This window comes from Tachypleus tridentatus, chromosome 2, assembly GCF_004210375.1.
Source record: "Tachypleus tridentatus isolate NWPU-2018 chromosome 2, ASM421037v1, whole genome shotgun sequence".
NCBI lineage: Eukaryota > Metazoa > Arthropoda > Merostomata > Xiphosura > Limulidae > Tachypleus > Tachypleus tridentatus.
The window spans coordinates 27651808-27672189 of NC_134826.1; the positions used below are offsets into that span (position 1 = coordinate 27651808).

General features: G+C 33.0%; 2 protein-coding genes across 2 annotated transcripts in view; both read right to left on the minus strand.

The window, feature by feature from the left end:
• Nucleotides 1-20382, minus strand: part of LOC143239841 (uncharacterized) — a 298954-nt gene that overhangs the window by 208828 nt on the left and 69744 nt on the right. The window lies entirely within an intron of this gene.
• Nucleotides 1-20382, minus strand: part of LOC143236822 (EF-hand calcium-binding domain-containing protein 7-like) — a 55294-nt gene that overhangs the window by 16285 nt on the left and 18627 nt on the right. The window contains exons 3-8 of the mRNA XM_076475424.1: nucleotides 18121-18247; nucleotides 17677-17777; nucleotides 12579-12873; nucleotides 3546-3691; nucleotides 2986-3195; nucleotides 116-511 (exon numbers count right to left, since the gene is read on the minus strand). Coding sequence (XP_076331539.1) covers nucleotides 116-511; nucleotides 2986-3195; nucleotides 3546-3691; nucleotides 12579-12873; nucleotides 17677-17777; nucleotides 18121-18247 — 1275 coding nt within the window. The remainder of the gene's footprint in view (nucleotides 1-115; nucleotides 512-2985; nucleotides 3196-3545; nucleotides 3692-12578; nucleotides 12874-17676; nucleotides 17778-18120; nucleotides 18248-20382) is intronic.

Sequence of the window (20382 nt, forward strand, 5' to 3'; positions counted from 1 at the left end):
GGATTGGTCTGGACATGAAAAATGATCCACTATCAGACTGAAAGCATCTGGTACATGACATGTGAGAAGGCGTGATGTGCTTGGGCCCAGTACAGAAGATTCGAGGTCTGGATACATAAATGTCAGGACAAGTGCCCTTATGGGTCACAACCATAGGGTTATTGGAACAAACCATTACCAGACAGTGATGAGTAAGAGAAAAGAAAAGAGATGATGCCTGTTGAGCCACCACAAGCTTGAGAACAATGATATGCAAGATGAGTTTGTTTGCAGATAAGTAAGTCAAAGCTTGATATTGATCAATCCAAGCCACCAGCCCTAAAGGGAACTGCCCATGAACAAATGGACATCTAGATGTGGGGGATGAAGTGACACACCTGCCATTGTATTGACTTTGTTGTATCACCACATTAGATAAACTCTTAGGCAAGGAGAAAAGGAAATGGTGGTGAAAAGAGGATCCTGTGCAAGATTCCATCACTTGTGAAGTGTTCACTACATGGATCTGATGCTGGCATAAATAAGAGGGATGAGTGTGGTTTAGGAAGAACACATCTCCAAAAGTGATAGAACCTCTCAAGCAATAAGTGACTGAGTTGAGAGGGCATGGCAAACTAAGTTCCATTGAAATGAGGCATAAAGAAGGGAGAGCTCAAGTGATGTTTGTGTCGAAGAAGACCCCATTTGGCTGAAATATTAGGTGGGTTGAAGAACCAACTTTTCCAGTCTTTATCAACCACTCCACTTAGGGTGCTGCAGAAAGAAGGTGGTGTACTGGTTTACTTCTGCTTGGAATGAGCTGGAAGTAGCCAGTCATTGATGAAATGATGAAACTGCAACCCAGTGTATGAATACAATAAGATGCTTGAACTATACAACAAAATATGTATTGAGCTGAGGCAAGTCTGAAGTGAAGAACTCAAAATTGATAAACAAGCTCAAGATGAGCAAACTGAAGATACTGTCAGGACTGCAGGGTTATCAGAAGGTGTAGATAGTAGTTATTGAAATCATCCATTTTTGTCATCCACAATCCCAGGAAACATGCCAATCTCAGGGTAGAAAAGGATTTCATAGTAAACTTGGAGAGAGCAATAAAGTGGATGATGCACAACAGATCAATTACCGTCACTAATCCCAGGTTTTCTTGGAAGCCATGAAAAGCTGGTGACCTATTCAACAGCTTGCTTCAAAAGTAACCCCAGAACCACTTCTGATAAATGCTAGTGAGTTACTGAATTCAAAGCAAGATTAAAGAAAATGGGAGTGGGAAATTAAAAGTGAGAACGAGTCCCTCTGAAGGAACTTTTGTCACCCACTGAAGAATAAAATCTAACAATCGAATTTCTATTAGCAATGAACCCATCAGGTAGTCACCATCACCAGAGATGATGGACAATACATTGGCGACAACCTTGACGAGAGGAAGTACCTGGATAGGAAGAAATGGAAGAATGGGAGACAGGACTAGCAGACATGGAAGGATCAGGTTGAGACAAATGGGATACAAGAATTGAAAGAGTAAACAGTTGTTGGGTGGATGTTACCCTCAGTTTTATATTGTAAGGGAATATGTTGAAGACATAATGTTGAAGAAAAGAAGAAAGATGTAAGTCCCTGAGATAAGGAGGGCAAATTAACTTGAGCCAGAATAGAGCCCACACCTATAAGGTTCTTACAACAAAGAAACAATGTATGTCATGAAACAGCCAAGGAGGAATTACAGGCCAAAGTAGAAGAGAAAAGGTGAAAAGTATCGGCAGAAAATCCCTCAGGATTTCTGTGGAAAGCCGTCAAGAGGAAATGGATAGAAGACAGACATCAAAGGAAGGTTGTAGGGATGACACAAAATCAAGAATATTGGGCATGTTTGAGGTTAACCCTTAGATTTGGGATCTGCACTCCAAAGAAGCAGCAAAGAACTCAACAACTGGTGAGTAACAAACAGATATTCCACCTCATGGTAAGCTAGAGTGTGCTGATCAGAAGCTCACAGGGGCATGACATACTGATTCCTTCACGTAACTGGAAAAGAAAATGATCAGTGTGGCCCCGAATATCAGGAGAGGGAGAAAAACCAAAAAAAGGTTGAGCTCATGCTACAATGAAGGAAAATGGGAATAAGAAATAGGAGAAAAAGAAAAAAATATGAGAAATCTGAGATACAAAATTCATGAAAGCTAAGGAAGGCCTACTTGAAGGAACTGGCAAAGAATATCACACTTGAGAGGAGAAAAAGTCAATAAAATTGTTGTCCCACTGAACAACATCAACTGATTCAGAAGCACCACAGACAAATTCAGGAGACAAGGGGTGACCTAAGTATCGTTCAATCACCAATAAACAAAACTAGTCAAAAGATTTGTTGCTGGTGTAACTCCTGAAATGGTAATGTGGTCTTCAGAATTCATAATTTACGAAACTGCACAAAAAGACTAGTGCAAAAGAGTAATAATAAATTGGGTAGAATTGTGGTAATGTATAACAAAAATTTAAAACCACTTCAAATGAAATTCAAAATGTGTCACACAAAATTGCAAAGCACAAAAAAAGTCTGTACTCGAATTCTGCAAAACTTCGTAATGATGGTTTCATAGAAGAGTTCAGAGGGAGTCACAGGTGTTACGTGAGCGTATTATGTTACTATTAGTTAACAGATGACACGTGATAATTAGCTTGAAAGATATGTCAAAATTTACTACTCCATCAAAGGAAGAACGCAAGGCTTTTGGCACATGTAAAGAAAATTGTTTGCATATAAAGGGCAGCACTGAATGAAAATAGCTAATCTTCTGAAAAGAAATAAGTTTCACATTGGTAAAATTATTTTGGATTCTCTTTTCAGAGAAGTTAAATGATATATAAAACAAAAATGTTCAATTACTCTTTTCTCTTTTATCACAGTAGCACAACAGAAGTTTAAAACATATTTCAGAATTGCATTGTATTAACCATGAGGAACTTCAAATTTCTAACTGTACTTACTTTATTTTGAACAACAATAGTAACTCGATGGTTTAACTGATGTTGATGTAAGGAAAGGTCATTCAGATTTTTCACTTTTATTGCCGTCCCTTTTTCAACTGCAAGGCGGCATAGGGCTTTGTTAATCAGTTCTGAGTCAACCATAACAGGACATGGTGTTAAAGAAACAATACTGCTAACAGTATACACAGATAACGAGAAAGGAGCAGCCTGTGTAAAGAATACAATTACTCACTGTAATGAATATATAATCATAATAATGATAGGAATTAAATAATGTAATTACGCTTGTAAAATTTAGTTTTCTTGGAAATAGGTCTTAATAGTTCTTACAAACTTCATTAATTATTTTTTAGCAACCAGAAACAGAAAACAGTTAAGCAACATGAATGGCAAAGATTATCTAGTCTAAGCAAATAACATATACTGACATCCAGCACTAGACTCATCAGTCTCATTTGGCTACAAAATCCACTAACTGCCTACTTTCTAAACTGATAGTTTATTAACAAATGTCTTAGAAATGTAACAATTCAAAAGCAAGTTGGACTCCTAGTTACCTTGTCTAACTGTAAATCTGAATTATATCCCATCAGTTTTAAAGTCTGATTTAGACTTCCAGTATCTCCACTCTCCTGAACTTCCATTTCATGTAGAGCCAGGAAACTATCCATAGTCAGCTTTGCTGACCTTGTTTCAAAGTTACCTACGATTATAAACAGAAAAATAAAAAATGATAAGCTGACATTTATAATAATAATTTTTGTGAAGTTTCTTAAAAGTTCTCAGTAAAAACTAAAATCTCATACATATCTACATATAAACATACACACTCATAAAGATTTATTTTTCAATTTTCTATACAAATTAAGATCATTTTAAAAACTGGTAAAAGAGTTTATTTAAACTCAAAGATTCTCTGAAAAATGGAGGAACTAAATTACTTTTCTTTGGGAACCTTTTTAGCTATGAACACAAGATAAAGGATTAGTATATTTCGATTTTACTTTGTTAGGCTACAAATAAGTCAGAAAACTGCATGATTTCAAAAATGCACAACAAAAAATGAAGTTACATGCAGAATAAGTTCAAACTGCTGTCACCAGAATTTACAAGTTGATGATATTTTTTTTTCTATTAAAATATACCAAAACTTAATTTAAAGTTCTAATCAATAAAACTATGTGTAATCTGAAACAGAAGAAGTGTCCAGAAGTAAGGAAATTATAAAGGAATGCCCTCATTATCAAGGATGACTTTAATTCACATAGTGTGTATTTGTGGATGAAACCAGTTTTGTATTTTTTTTAGTTTCTTATAGAAAAGCCACATCGGGCTATCTGCTGAGCCCAGCAAGGGAAATCAAACCCCTGATTTTAGTGTTGTAAATCCGGAGACTTACCGCTGTACTAGCGGGGGGCTACCAGTTTTGTAATGCACTGACAGTGATCACAAGTCATTAAGTGATAACACTTACCACCAAGATTGTGAAATTGACATAACACCATTTTACAGCAAAGTCTCAATCTATTTACTTGAAATCCCTTACAAAAAGTAAAAATAAAGAAGAATGTTCCTAAAGTCATTATCCTGAGTGACGATTCTGAGAAATATCCTTTCATAAACCCCGGGTTTCTATTCATCAAATTCCAAAACTATACTACAAATTTTTTTCGTATATTACAAGTCAAAAGTTTTAAACCTTGAGCACCTGAATTCGTACGTGTATCTCAGGATGGCTGGTATGGGTATCAACACTTTTAGTAATAAAACAGAAAACAATATTTTAATCTTCCTAAGTCATCTTCAGATTAACAAAGAGAGAGTTTGCAAATGACTGTTGCCAGGCACATGTCTTAGGAATATGAGTGTAAACAAGTATGGGATTGTAGGAAGCATTGCAGTTAGATGTTAAGTTATTGATCAGTCTAGGTATAAAGGTGTTCCTTTATATTGGTTTAATTTTGGTTTTGGTTGTTGTATAAGTAGGGCTTCTTTGATTTTAATCTTTTTACATTTGTTTCTCTACTTAGTACGTGGGACTTTTCTATTATGTTGTGTTTATATAATTTGCAGTGTTCAAAACATGTGAAGGTGTTTTTGTGTGTTCTTCGAATCCATTTTTCTGCTTGTTTCTCCAATATAGAAGATGTGGCAGCTGTTGCATTGTATTTTATAAATTATGTTGGTGTTGTGTTTGTTAGTGTAGTTTTTACATGTTGTATGTAAATGTTGTATGTTGTATTTTGTTATAAGTTTTTTCCAAATGTTGTTTATTTTTTTGCTGATGTCAGGAACATATGGTATTCAGCAGTTTAAAATTTTGTAGTTTGTTATAACTTGGAATTTATTATCATTTGTTTGTTGTTCATTGTGTTGTTGGTCTAGGTATGTGTGTATGCATGTAATTTTTTCAACAGTTTTTTGGAAGAAATTTATTAATGTTGATGAAGTGTTGTTTTATTTTGTTGATTTCATCATTAATTTTATTGAGTTAGCATAGTTTTGTGGCTGTGTTTATTTAGTTTCTTAATATGCCACGTGTACTTATTTGATGCACATGTTTATAATCATTCAAATAAATCTAATTTTACATTATTATCCAACAATATTTTATTTTAAAATTGTTGTCACTGGGTTGATGTAGCTACCAGTAGTATTATTGGCTGCCTTGTCCATAATAGCAATGACTGTTGTTTCTAATCTAAATATACTATAGTTAGAGAGAGTGGAATTGTATTTAGGTTTTACTTTCATATTTTAGTTAATATTATGTATTAGGTACTATTTATGTTTAAAGATGCATAGTTGAAAGGCTTAAACTTTTTTTTTTAATTTATCTCAAACATTGCCCAAGTTTTCAAGATTTACAGTCTTGTATGAGCATAAGATAATTCTGCCAGAGGCTTGCAAACTCTTCCAAACATATTATAACATACCCTGAGGACATTGTTGACTTATGACGAGGTGAATAATAAATGATAAAGGACAGGAAAGGAAAAGATATGGAAATATAAGTATCACCAAAAGGAAATCTATAGAAAATTAAAATGTATATACATTTTTCTGTTTCTTAATTTTAAACATTTCATTGCACTGTATGTTGATGATACCTTCAGTTAGTGCTATGGTGGAGAATATGAAAAATAAAATGTAAACAGTTACCTTAAAAAATACTGATATTTATTTAAGAGGTTCTAGAGATTATGTAAATAAAACTAAAACACAGTGAAATAAAGAAACATATTTTTACAATTAAAATAAAAATCACCTTGCACTCAAACTATTTGGTCTAAGTGTAAAGAACAACAATAAATAGACAACATAAGTATAAAAACAAAGACATAATTAAAATAATGTCACTCTTTGTGTACAAGATGCTCGTAATCTTTAACAAAATCTTTCTAATAATTGTGAGGGTATGTTAATAAATCTCAGAGTTACCGTATGTATTGCTTATACATGTCATTCCCCAGTTGGGTCAAAAGCAATGAAAAATGAACAGACAATACCACCAATATAATACTTGCACAGAGATGCCAACTATTTCAAGTGATTGAGCATAATGATTGTAGACAGAGCCCTTTCACAGTTTTAGTCTTTTTAGATTTCCCAGAAACAAGACAATCTGGTGAACAAGGCCTCTTTTTTCCCATCTTGTGAACGATCACATTGGTGTTTCTATGCCACTTAGAAAATGAGAAATACCCATCTACGCGAGCGCTGATTGGCTGACAAGCACTGATGACGTAACTATGGATTCCCCCACGTACCCAGTAGGGAGAAGCACCGCACTCAAACTATTGGTAGACATCAGAGATACAAATATTTTTTATTATTTCAAGCACAAACATGATTATTACAAGTAGCCATTTGGACTATGTCTTTTATTCATTATCAAAATTTATTTGTATCTCACTAGAAATTTTCTTTTCACCCCTTTCAAGCCCTGGGGGAACAATTTATCACTTTATTGTATAGGCCTATATAATATATAATAATTTGGGAGTTGCAACAAGTCGTAATATTTGTCTGTATGAGCATATAGTCTTGATGTATATACCAAAATCATAAATTGTAATGGTTGGCATCTCTGCTTACAGCTCTCTTACAGGAAGTACTGAATAAAATTCATAAGTGGTTGGTCTTCTGATGGGTGGTAGAAAGTAAAATATCTTTATGGTAACACTAACACCTGCATGTACATGCCAGACCATGCAGTAGTAAAGCTAAATGAAACAGCAGACTAATTAATACTAAAATTCATTTTATCAAATCTAGTACAACTTTACTGTTCTGTTTTGAATTCACTTACTAATAAGGAATATTTTATTACAAGTTACAGATTTTATTGTAAATAAAATTGGTTTTTAGATGAGGTATGATGGTTTGATCACTGGTGCAATAATTATCAAAATTGTGTATTTAATAATAATCACACCAGCTTTATTGGCAGTATACTGACCTCTTCTGCATCTATATGAGAAAGGTGGCAACCACAGGAGATCCTCATCACCACTCAGAGTGAACGAAAGTACTGAATAATGTAGCAAGAGAAAAAAAAGATGGAAAATCAATAAGACAGTACACAGCCAGAAGATCACTGGCAATATTGCTGAAAGAACTATCCTCTTCCTGAGAAGCAGTTAGTTTCTCCACAAGATGTCAGCATCCAGGGATGTAAGCCTTTGGATTATCACATTAGAGGCTTAGCACTCAATGCAATATAATCGTCATCTTACTTTTTCAACAACAGACCAGTGCAACTACTGAAGACCAAAACCCAGAGCAAAAACAAAGCTAGTATTGATTATTTAGGGTCTACAATATCTTTACATATTTACATTTCCCAGATTCAAATTCAATTTTTTTTATTTCTACATAACTGTATCATAAACTGTGAGAGTCTGCTGGGATGGCTCAGATAAACTCATGAATACAGAAGTTTTGTGTTTTGCATCTATACATATTCTTATCAGAAGGTAATGGAAAAAACATTTCAAACTCATGCAAAGAGAAATTTTAGACTAGAGAAAGCATTACTGATTGGTGTAATTTTCACCTTAAAGAAAATTATTTGCTGTTGCTATGGTGCTGTTGGTTATAAATACAAATGAAATATTTGTTCCAGTTATTTATACATCTCATCTCAAGCCTTTTCTGATTTGTCTAATATGAAGCTCTAAATGAGGTAAAATATCAAAATATTACTTCCGTAAGTTGGTGACAAAATGTGCACTATGAGGGAGTAGATATTGGAAAAGACAATCAAAATTAATAGTTACTACACAAAACTCTATACTAACTAATAAATCATTTGATACTGAACTATTATTAATCATTAGTACAAATGTAGTTTCACAGATTTAATTTGTACTCTTTGGTATTATTATTATTATGGTATTAAAAAACATTTACAGCTGAACTATTTATTACTATTATGTTTAATTCTAATTATATTTTAGTTTAGTTTTTGATTTCTATTTGTCATAGATTTCTCATTTAAATTTGGAATATGAAACAGGAAGCACAGGATTTAAACTCATCAAGTAAGACCACCTCCATGGCACCAGCCTTCACCTCATCCATAATTTTGCAGATGAACATTTGAAACATAGCTTTTCCACATATATTTTTATTTTGGAGGTTTCAACTGAAATTTAAAAACTATTAAGATCATAAATTTACTTTTGTTTCCAAAAAGTATTTTATATATCATTCCTAGCTGGACCAATCTAGTATTTTCTTTTTTTCTATTTTTGTTAACCTGGAATAAAATAGCCACTGTTAATGGAAGAAGTGAAACCAGATTTCAGAAGATAATCATAAGCACGAATTGTAAACAAAAATTTCTACACTCACAAAGGAAGAAGCTTCCATGATCCACCACCCTAGTGACAAAGAAGTGATAAGGACTACTACACTCCACTAGAAGTAAAAAAGGGGAACAAAAATACAGTGGAGTGTGTGGAGGAACAGTATACCAAATAAAGTTCAATAGGTATCCTTAATTACCTATTTTTAAAGACAGAAATACCCCAATTTATTCAATCAAAGGGTCAGCATGAACAGGCAGAAATGTCTTTCCACCTTACAAGTAAATGTCCATGAGTGATGGTTCACCACTGAGTGTAAGATACTTATATCCAGAAAAACAAATATGTATATAGATACACCACTGGGTAAGCTGCCATTTGTCTTTTGGAACACTCCATCTCAAGAATGAGCATTATAATGTAAGCAGTAAATAATATGGGTTTGATGTAAAGCATATCTGACCAGGTAACATCCACCATAGAGTGGGATCTCATTATCAATGATCAAGATGAAAGTTTCTGATATAAAAATAACAGTGAAGTGAAGTGATAAGAATTACCCCAGTAAAAGACAAACTGATGTGTGTGGAACTGCCATGGGAAGAAAAGGAAACAATATCCACGAGAGGATAATACAGCCAGGCCATGCAGATAGAGAGAGACTAAGGCATTGGAAGTAATTCTGGCCTGAATGATCCCTTCCAACAGATGTTAAAGTTACACAGTCATGTGACAACTCCCAATGAGAATAAACATTATGGGAATATTTACTTTCCATTAATAAGTCTGAATAAACTAGCCTAATGAGCCAACAAAGCCAACCTGTAACTATAACAGGAGACAGGTTATGTAATAAAAAGTCAAAAACATGAACCTCAAAAGGAAGCAGTCTGTGTCACATAGGACCTTAAAGAAGAAACCAGACAAAAAAGCTAATCAAGATTTGAATGGAAGTACAGGTGGGAAATAGAAAGTAAGAAAATGGGTACAAGAGCCAAACCACCTTCATGGGCAGCATTGGCCTTAGGAAAAGACTGATCACAATAAAGGATGACACAGGAAAAATGGTAAAGAATGCAGGTGATATTAATGGTATAAATATTTGAATTACAATGACTGCAAGCAAGGAGAAGAGTAAAATGGGTTTTGACGGAGAGATGGTAGATAAAACACAAAGACAAAAGTTCAAATGGAGAACAAGAAAGGGCAAAAAGGACTACGAGATCCTAATCAGGAATTTTAAAGGAACTTGGAACAAACATAACACAAAATGAACAGAAAAGGAGGGAAAGGATGGGTGAAGATAAAACCATATGAAATCTGGGGAACAAATGGTGGTTGACAAGACTGCCTGATAGCTAGACATGGTTGAACAATAAAATGAAGATGAGGAGTGGAAGGGTGGGAAGGACAGAAACCACATTGAAGAGAACAAAGGCAGGTGGTATACTATCACTGTTGGTGAATGGACATAAACGAAAGTCTAATAATTCAAGAAAAAAGGATGCAACACATAAAATCAGTTCCTGGGTTAAGACAATGGACTTGATGAAAACCATGCATAAAGACAGAGCAGGGAACCAGACAGAGGTAAGGGTAGGGGAGGTTGTACAAGCAAAGACTGTAGTTGTGCCAGTCAAGATGAAGCCATCAGTAGAATAGAACATAATGTGAAGACTCCACCAATCTTAACAGAATGTGACCATTCCAGGATTAGCAGATGAGAAACAAGAGGCCAAAAGGAAGTTTGTTGTTCTAGTGGGTGGAAAAGGAGTATGTAGCATGTTCCAAGCTGAAAACACACCCATCTAAAGACCTGTGGATTGAGGAACCACTGTGTGAAAAGAATCTTGCTGGGATAAGGTAATCAATCTGCTACCAGATTTAATGAGACATGAAAATATCATGCTAAGACCACAATGTGATGATCTGAAAGCACAGAGATCTGTAGTTTGTAACCTGCGTGGTATGAGTGACCACTGTGGATATGGTAAAATGTAGGAAGCAAAAAGGAATCAGTCATTGATAGAAAGGAGTGTGTAAAGACTCATTCAGTAAACACATTGAGCAAGGTTTGTATACCCAACAAAACATTTATAAAGTCGAGGGGAGTTAAAATGGTAGTGCCCTGAACTTGAAACAAATAACTACCAAAACAGAATAACAAGGCACATATTAACAATAACAAAAAAACCATTGAGACAGAACAATGAATTATATGTCACTAGTAGCAATATGTAAAGTACACTATCTAAACAAACCTAGTTAAACTACTTATAAATATCAAGTGGACAAACCATCTGAATTTATATAATCCACAAAGTATGCAAAAAAACAAATGTGCATTCTAATTACAACTAGCATAGACAACAAAGAACATTTAAATAAATCCCATACTGACTAAAATTAGAATGATAGTTAACAATGACAAAAGATTTACTGTAATTAAAAAGTGAATTAGACATTACTAGTAATAATGATATGTATCTTATGAATAATTTAAATATACCTAGTTAAAGTACTTATTAATAATGAACTCATAAACCCACAAAAGTTGCAGTCTTCAAAGCATGTAGGTTTACCTAAAAGAAACAAAGTAATCATCAATAACTAACATACAGAAGTCTGAGAACTGACATGAAGTACTTGATTCTTATTTAGGTAAATTAGGCCAAAGCCACACAAAGGACATCTGAACCATACCTGCCCTAGGAATATGAAGTACTTGATTCTTCCTTGTGTAAATTAGGGCAAAGCCACACAAAGGACATCTGAACCACATCTACCCTGGGAATATGAAGTACTTGATTCTTCCTTGTGTAAAAGGACATCTAAACCATGTGTACCCTGGGAATATGAAGTGTACATCTTGAAAAACTTATCACAGATCCTCTGTGAGAACTGGAAGAAGTAGGAAGCAAGGATAAGAACAAATTTTCACCATGTGAATGATGCGATTGCACAGTAACTCCTGAAGAGAGTAGAGTGTGACTGAGCAAAATTAGGAAGTGCTGGAATAATGGAATCCAAATTGTCTTATCGATTGTATGTTTCCTCAGAAACATTGCCACATTGAAAAGAAGAAGAAATTGCAGGCTGAACAAATGAACCTAGTTTCCTGCAAATTAAGACCTGTAACTCCTCTGCAGATAAAAGTTAAACCTGATTTCTGGGAAGTCCTATCAGTAACATTTTTTATTGTAACAGGAATTTACATGGTTGATATATTGATTTCAAATTCACATTAAGATATCTTGTCATTTTCTAAGCAGCAACAAAAAAATGCAAAAAAAATATTTTGAAACAAGTAAATCACAGTAAACTAAAACTACTAACAAAATTGAAATAGCAAAGAAGCATGTTCATAAGCAATAGCCATATGTAAAAAACACACATCTAAACAATGCTGTGCCAATCAACAAAGTGAGTATTGTGAAGAAATAGCAGATAGAGTTATTTATCAGGTGTTATTTATTGCATACTTTGCATTAAAAGTAGTGATAAGTATACGTTAAGAAAATAAGCAAAATTCATGTGATATATAAACTGGTACACTGATTGTAAAATGTTTCTAAAGCAATGGTTAGAGGGTAGATTTTATTACTTTTTTCACAGCATGATGTCAACATATCTATGAAAGGTTTCTAAAAAAAATAATCAATATAGAAGTTACACTTTGTGCTTGTAATCCTCCTATCTTAATGCAGTATTTCATAAATGCAACCAGCATTCTAAATAGATATTTGTCTTTGATAAGAGATTGTCATTAGAACTTACTTTCAACAATTGACCACTCTTCATCTGTAGGCATTTCCCCACTGGTTCTTAGGCTAAACAGAGTAAACTCATTTCTGCTCACAAGCCCATCTTGATCCAGATCAATGTTTTCAAACACCTTTTTTAAGGCTTCTGTAGCAGCAGTGCTCAAGGTTATTGTCCGGCTTTCATTAGTATGCACTAGAGAAATGGATTCATCTTTGGAGTCTATTATGGGATTTATCCAACAGCCTGTGGTGAAGGGGATGATCCAGTAATGGCCCTTTTCCAGATTGGCCTCTAACCAGTAAACACCCTGAATGATGTAAACTTATTAAGTGAACTAAGAATGAAGGATTGAAAAACAAAATCATACTTAATGTGACTTCAAATGTGATGTTTCTGAAACCTTTCCATTGAAAAAAACGTTAAAACTGCTTTCAAAGAGTAAAAATATTATTAGATGGTAGATTAAGTGAAATAAACAGCATTAACTGGATTATATAAGAATGAGATAAAACTGTTAATCTAGCGGTAAAATGCCACAGATATAAGCTGAAGGGTATGGTTAAAACAATAGATACTAATATGTTTAGTTCATGGTACAAAATCAACTATGTAATGTTGTGAAACATAGATGGTTACCTTAAACACAGTTAACCCTTGATAATTCAAAATAAACAGTATCACTGTACAGGTTACTCTTAAATCTTAATTATCTTTAAATTAAATTATGAACTTTCTCACATATACATAGTTGGATATCATGGTTAAAACATCATTTTTACAAATACATGATATTTTAAAATATAAATTTTACTGTGAATTTCAAGAATGGTTCCTCATGATTACTTTAGAGACATGCTACTGTGAACCTTTGTTTTTATGTTTTACAAAAGTTGTAGGTGTTTGAAATATTCTTAATTTAAACACCAATGCTCACCTATATTAAGATATCGGAAAGGTTTACAAATGTAGGAATTTTTTACCTTATTAATGTTTTTAACTCCACCTCATCTATTGGATATAAGCGAAACTGTGTCATTTTCAGTTAAACTGATTTCCTGAAAAAGTAAATGAGGTAGGACCTCTATACAAATGGATGCTCAGCAAAATCAATGGAAAAGTAAAAGAGAATTCCTCTGATGTGATTACCTTTGTAGAAAAAAATAAAGAGTGAACACACCTTGTAATACATAATGAAACAATCTTTATCCTTATAACACAATGCAACTAGAGATGGATTGATCTGATTGGTTCCTTCAAGACTTATTTCCAAGTTGGCATGCTCATTCAAGATGATGCAGCAGACTGCCAAAAGTAGAACCAGTAAAGTCTCACTTATCAAGAATGACTAGTTCAACCTACATGACTGTTCATTCTACATAAAGGAGACCGTAATCTTGAGATACCACCTGATCTACCATTGGAAGACAACTGTTGATCCTCATGAACATGATGCAGTTTTACAACCATAATCACCAGGTGTCACTGCTAAGAGTTAACATGAGACCAAAGAAATTACAATGAAATCAACTGCAGAAGTTTCTTAACCACATTCTATGTGAACATTCAAATAAGGTAGAAAACATGTGGTATATCTGCATATGAAAAAAGTATGTGTATGTTTTCTTGTTGTTTTACAATTAAAATATTTTAAGTAACTCAGTTTTTGTACTTTTGGCTTGTTTCAAAACTTTTTTGTAGCATTAAAACTTTCTATATTACCATAGCTAGCTAAATTATGTATAAATACTGATACCTACTTCCTTTATAAAATAAAATAAAATTCACTATACTTCTTTGTTTTCTATTAGTTGTATTTTAGTGCACCACTAATATCAAGCACATGAGAAGCATATAAATTATTCGATGTTATTTCTCATTAGTACCTCTACAAACCTAAACTAAAAACTAATTATACACCCAAAGTAAGTGCACTGTCTGTTTTATTTTTATATGTTAGTACCCATTTTGGTAAAAGAAAATCATCATTAGTACCCCAGCCAGAAAAGTTCTGCAAAACAATAAGAGTGATAAGATGAAAATTTGTTGAAATGGTGAAATTTTCATTCACTTTGTAAACATGTATACAGTTATTTAGGTAAGTACAATAAACTTCAGTTTTGCTCAGCCAATACTGTTAAACAGCATTGTTCATATTTGGACATTTTAAAGATGGTTTTAAATGGATGATTTTTATGGCCACCATTTTGTTTCAATTCCTACTGTAAAGTACTACTGTACTTAGTGATAATCCATAAGGCCTCAATTTTCAGTTCCATAAAACAACACAGGCACAGTTAATTAATAAACATTTTGCACATTATTTCATTTTCTCTCTTAAAAAGTAGTAGTAGTGAAAAAAACTCAAACTAATATAACAGTTAATATCAACACTGAAGGGACAGGAGCAAGGGAAAGAAAAGTATCGTATGAAAGGGTCTGAAAGACATTTCCTACGAGATAGTCATATTATAGGAATACTCTTTGCCCATTGTAAAAGGATGTTGCATATATGGGATGGGAAATGTAACAGATTTAATGTTATACATTTGTTTCAGTTTGATGCATGTGATGTACATTGATGGGTGTGCATTGTGCAAGTATTGCCTGCTCTCTGAATTTGTAGAAGATTATTGAGAGTAAGAATCAACAATATTTGTTTGACAAAAACACACTAGTGTTTTCAAACACTGTTGAAAGTTCAAGAATCTGATGTGATTGGGATATAAAACTGACACGCTGAGAAACAATTATTTTTATTGATCAGCTACAGTAATGGTGCTATAGGCATCAGAAACTATAACTGTCATTAACTATTATTAATAGGAAAACTACAGACTTTGACTAGAAACGTTTATAGATTTTGAACACTGCAAACCCTTGAACTTCACAAAGTTAACTTCAGAGGTTAGTATTTCTACGAGAACATTATATATATCATCATCAATAAAAATTTACAGGTGCTTCAAGCTAGCTAGCTGTCAAGGGAAGTGTACGGTGCGTCAAGCTAGCTAGCTGTCAAGGGAAGTGTACAGGTGCTTCAAGCTAGCTAGCTGTCAAGGGAAGTGTACAGGTGTTTCAAGCTAGCTAGTTGTCAAGGGAAGTGTACAGGTGCTTCAAGCTAGCTAGCTGTCAAGGGAAGTGTACAGGTGTTTCAAGCTAGCTAGTTGTCAAGGGAAGTGTACAGGTGATTTAAGCTAGCTAGCTGTCTAGGGAAGTGTACAGGTGTTTCAAGCTAGCTAGCTGTCAAGGGAAGTGTACAGGTGCTTCAAGCTAGCTAGCTGTCAAGGGAAGTGTACAGGTGTTTCAAGCTAGCTAGTTGTCAAGGGAAGTGTACAGGTGATTTATGCTAGCTAGCTGTCTAGGGAAGTGTACAGGTGTTTCAAGCTAGCTAGCTGTCAAGGGAAGTGTACAGGTGCTTCAAGCTAGGTACCTGTCAAGGGAAGTGTACAGGTGTTTCAAGCTAGCTAGCTGTCAAGGGAAGTGTACAGGTATTTCAAGTTAACTAGCTGTCAAGGGAAGTGTACAGGTGCTTCAAGCTAGCTAGCTGTCAAGGGAAGTGTACAGGTGTTTCAACAAAGAATTAATTTGCTATCAATGAATGTCGATACAATATTCAGTTCCAGACCAGATATAAGACAGTGTTGGTTGTAAGTTTGTAAAAATCTTGTATGCAAGTCAATTTTTTTAATTACTATTTGTAATGCTTGTTATTACAAATTGTATTGTTGTTTATATACAAAAAGTTTTTTCTGAAAAAACAAAATAATGTGTATCAATCTTGTTAGCAAATATCATAAATTTCATACATACTAACATTCAAGTAACTTCTAAATTAAAATTAAAATTTCTGGCTATTTGAAATCTCAATACATAGTATACATAACATAGCGAATCAGAGAGGCATCTATTTTGACATGTTAGCGTGCATTTCCAGAACTTGTGTTTTTCCCTACAAATTTACCCATTTTTTATAACAATAGAACCAATAACATAACATAACAAAACAATGACTTGTGTAACAGGCAGAGTATATTAAAATCTTGTTGTTCAGGGCATTAGAAAAAATTAATTCCAACATCTGTGATAAACATTCATAAATCAAGATAAAATACTGTTTTCCTTTAACCCTTTTGCAATGGGCTCAATATAATATACAATAGTTCATATAAACATTTGCACATTTTAATCATTTATACTATAAGTTACCTTGTGATGCAGTGTGTGTGTGTGTGTATCTTTGCAAAATTTGGTAGACTTTTAGTAAAGACAGCAAATACTTTGTAAACAAAAAACATATTTTCTAATGAAGTATTTTTACTAAAGATTTGTTTGTGAAAATATTGAGTCTGTTTCATTACTAGTCTAAGTGTGAAGTGATTTTCATGATATGATTAAAACTTTCATCCCCAAAATATGAAATATTATTTGTGTAATCTCTAAAACCTCCTAAATGCATTTCAAATGTTTATTTTTCAGTATGACTTTATATTTTGTCTGTTATTTTATCTGACGTAAATGTGTGGGGTCTGTAAATTCAACCAATCTAATAACTACCATAAAAAATTAAGAAATAAATATAAATTGTTTTTTTTTTTTTTCTAAACTACACATTATAACATGAAAATACAAATATTTAATCTAAATAGTTTAAGTCTCATAATGCTATATATTTCTTATTTTTATTGTATTGACCTTACAGTCAAACCTGACTAACATTAAATAACTTGCATTCACACAGCACATGTGCACTCATGCCACTGTATTCAATAATATAAAATTGACCTATAGGCTTTACAAAGGAACTCTGTCTTGACTGTGTTTTAGTGGACTAATAATATTTTGTAATATACACTCACACTTCAGTTGTTACAGATTCTATATGTATACAGATTATTACCATTGTTAATTTTTATTTTTATATAGATATAGAATAACAATAAAATGAATTGTTGATTTCATTTGAACAGATGCATACATGATAGATTAAAAATATGAGTGTTTCTAGAACTGTCACACTTATTCAGCAGGTTACAAGCATTTTTACTTTTTGTTTATATATTATTCTGAAATTACAGTTAATCTGTAATAAGTAGAATAAGTATGATGTTACCTGTTTGTCTTTGAACTGGGTAGAAGAAATAAGAGATCGACTTCCACTCGCTCCTTCACCAAACAGCAGCATCTCAACATCCACCTCACAAAATCTTTCCACTGCATACAATAAACAAAATAACAAATTCTAAGAACCATGTTTATTTACATTAATAACAAAAGGATAATCCTTTACATATCACATAACACTCTCTTTTAAATGGTAGAAAAACTTATTTCAAGTTTAAACACAATGTGATGGGCATGCATTTTTTCACATGCCAGAATGGTGAATGTATATTTATGGAACTTTGGGTTATGACATAAAACAAATTATCTACTGACTACTCATGATGCTTAAAAAACGTTTTGGAAGAAAGACTGAGAGAAGGTTATTTTTCAAATCTTAATCTGATCATATGAGAAAACTAAAACCAGGAATGCAAAAAACACTTTTACAAACCTTCTACAGCTTTAGTGCTAATACACACTGTACAATCTTCTTTTAAATCTAAAGTGTAGTGATGACTAGATATTCTTCCATCATCTTCTACAAAGAATATGCCTCGAGATATCACTTTATTGCAATCCTGGAAAAAGAGAAAGAGAGAAAAAAAAAGAGAAAGAGAGAAAAAAAAGAGAACTGCATTAAATCTGATGCAAATACTTGAGAAAAAAACTTGGATAGATGTTATTAAAGAATAAATTGCAAGTAGATACCCTTTGTCATATAGTAAAGACCATATTACAGTGAAATTAGGCTGAAAAATAATATTAAAAGGTAAAATAACACAAAAGATCTAATTACGCACATTCAACGTGGAGCATGGTGACAAAAATTCCTGATAAAAACCAATGCTGAAGTTATTAAGCAAATGTTATTAAAATTAAGAAGAATAAGAAAAAGACATTGTTAGATCTGAAACTGGATTTAGATAAATAAACCAAAGCAAATAATAAATTCACAAAATAATCAAATAACAGCATAGTAAAATAAATAATACTTCAGCACAGTTACCCATTATTGAAAAAAATCCCTTAATTATACCTATCAAATCTCTGATACCAAGATATCAACATACAATAACAAACATTTCATCTGATTTTCTTAAAACCACTGTACACTACAAAGACACTAGAGCCATGCTTACAGAGACAATCACTCTTTCTGTCTCTATGAAACCAAGACTTATTCCTAAAGAGTAGTTTACAAAACTGAAATGGGAGGATTTCCCCAACCTAAACACCTGGCCAATATCTTAAAAAATACACATACACAATAGCCAACTTTAGGACAAAAGTTAACATGACAGAATACCCTTGTTTTTAACATATCATCCCCTCAACAGATTAGCAACCAATATCATACAAAAACATTTTAAATTACTGATTACTGACTCCACCACAGCAAAAATATTTATTACATTTCCAATGGAGTTTTACAGACATAATCCCAATACTAACTCTACCACAGCAAAAACATTTATTACATCTCCAAAGGAGTTTTACAGACATAATCCCAATATTAAATCCACCACAGCCAAAACATTTATTAAATCTCCAAAGAAGTTTTACAGACATAATCCCAACACTGACTCCACCACAGCCAAAATATTCATTACATGTCCATTGGGGTTTTACAGATACAATCTTAACCTTAGAGACTGTTTTGTACAGTTGAAGTTACAGAACAACAATGCTACTTTGTTGGAACTCATCACAACACCAGAAAAATTTCTTATATCTGTCATATATTTCAAACACCACTACAATTAACTAATGCATAATAGTACAATATGAATTACAATCTACAATTTGATACCAAACTTATTAAGATACATTCATAAAATAGTAGTTTAATATAAGTTTCAAAGTAAGTCTACAAATGTGACAGCATGCCCTTTGCCCCCACCATAGAAAAACTGGTAGAGATAAAATTAAGAATTTAAAACTTGAATTAGTGGTAATATTTTGATGCTAAATGTATTCACATAGCATGGTAATAAAGTAATTTTATTAAGTTTTGGGTGTAACTCACTAAAACCATGTGCAGAAAAGAAGCCCATAAGGAAATAACTATGTCAGCAACTTACCTCTAGTGAGCTACTAGTTATGGAGTAATGAGCTGCATCAAAACATTTTCTTCTATTCAAACATGAACATAATTAACGAAGACTAAGCACTTTCTTCCATGTGTACAAGTGAAAAAGTAATGAATAAATACTAAATATTATCTTCTAGACTGATATGTTACAGAATAAGGAACTAGAATAACAAAAATTAACAGTTAAGTGTAAATGGCAAGATATAATCAACTAAGAATAAGCAAGATCTTCCATGTGTACATGTGAAGGAGGAATGAATAAGATATAAACATTACCTTCTATGTGGACATGTTAAGGTTGGTTGGTTGATTTGGTGTTTTATGGCACAAAGCAGCTAGGCTATCTGCACCAAACATCCAGTGAAATGTTAAAATTAAAGTAAATTTAGTAAAATTCATAAAAGGAAATGAAAGTAAAACAAAACAAAGATGACTAACGAGTAGTTCAAACAACATCATTAGTCACTTGAAGTTGGCCTTTCCAGTCCTGATTTTGAGTTACTTGATATTACAGCCATTTTCTAATTTCAAATTGAACCAGATGGACTGTAATTCTTAAAAAGGGAATCACATAAAAAATGCCTAATGTATAAATTAAAAAATGGCATTAAAACATTAACG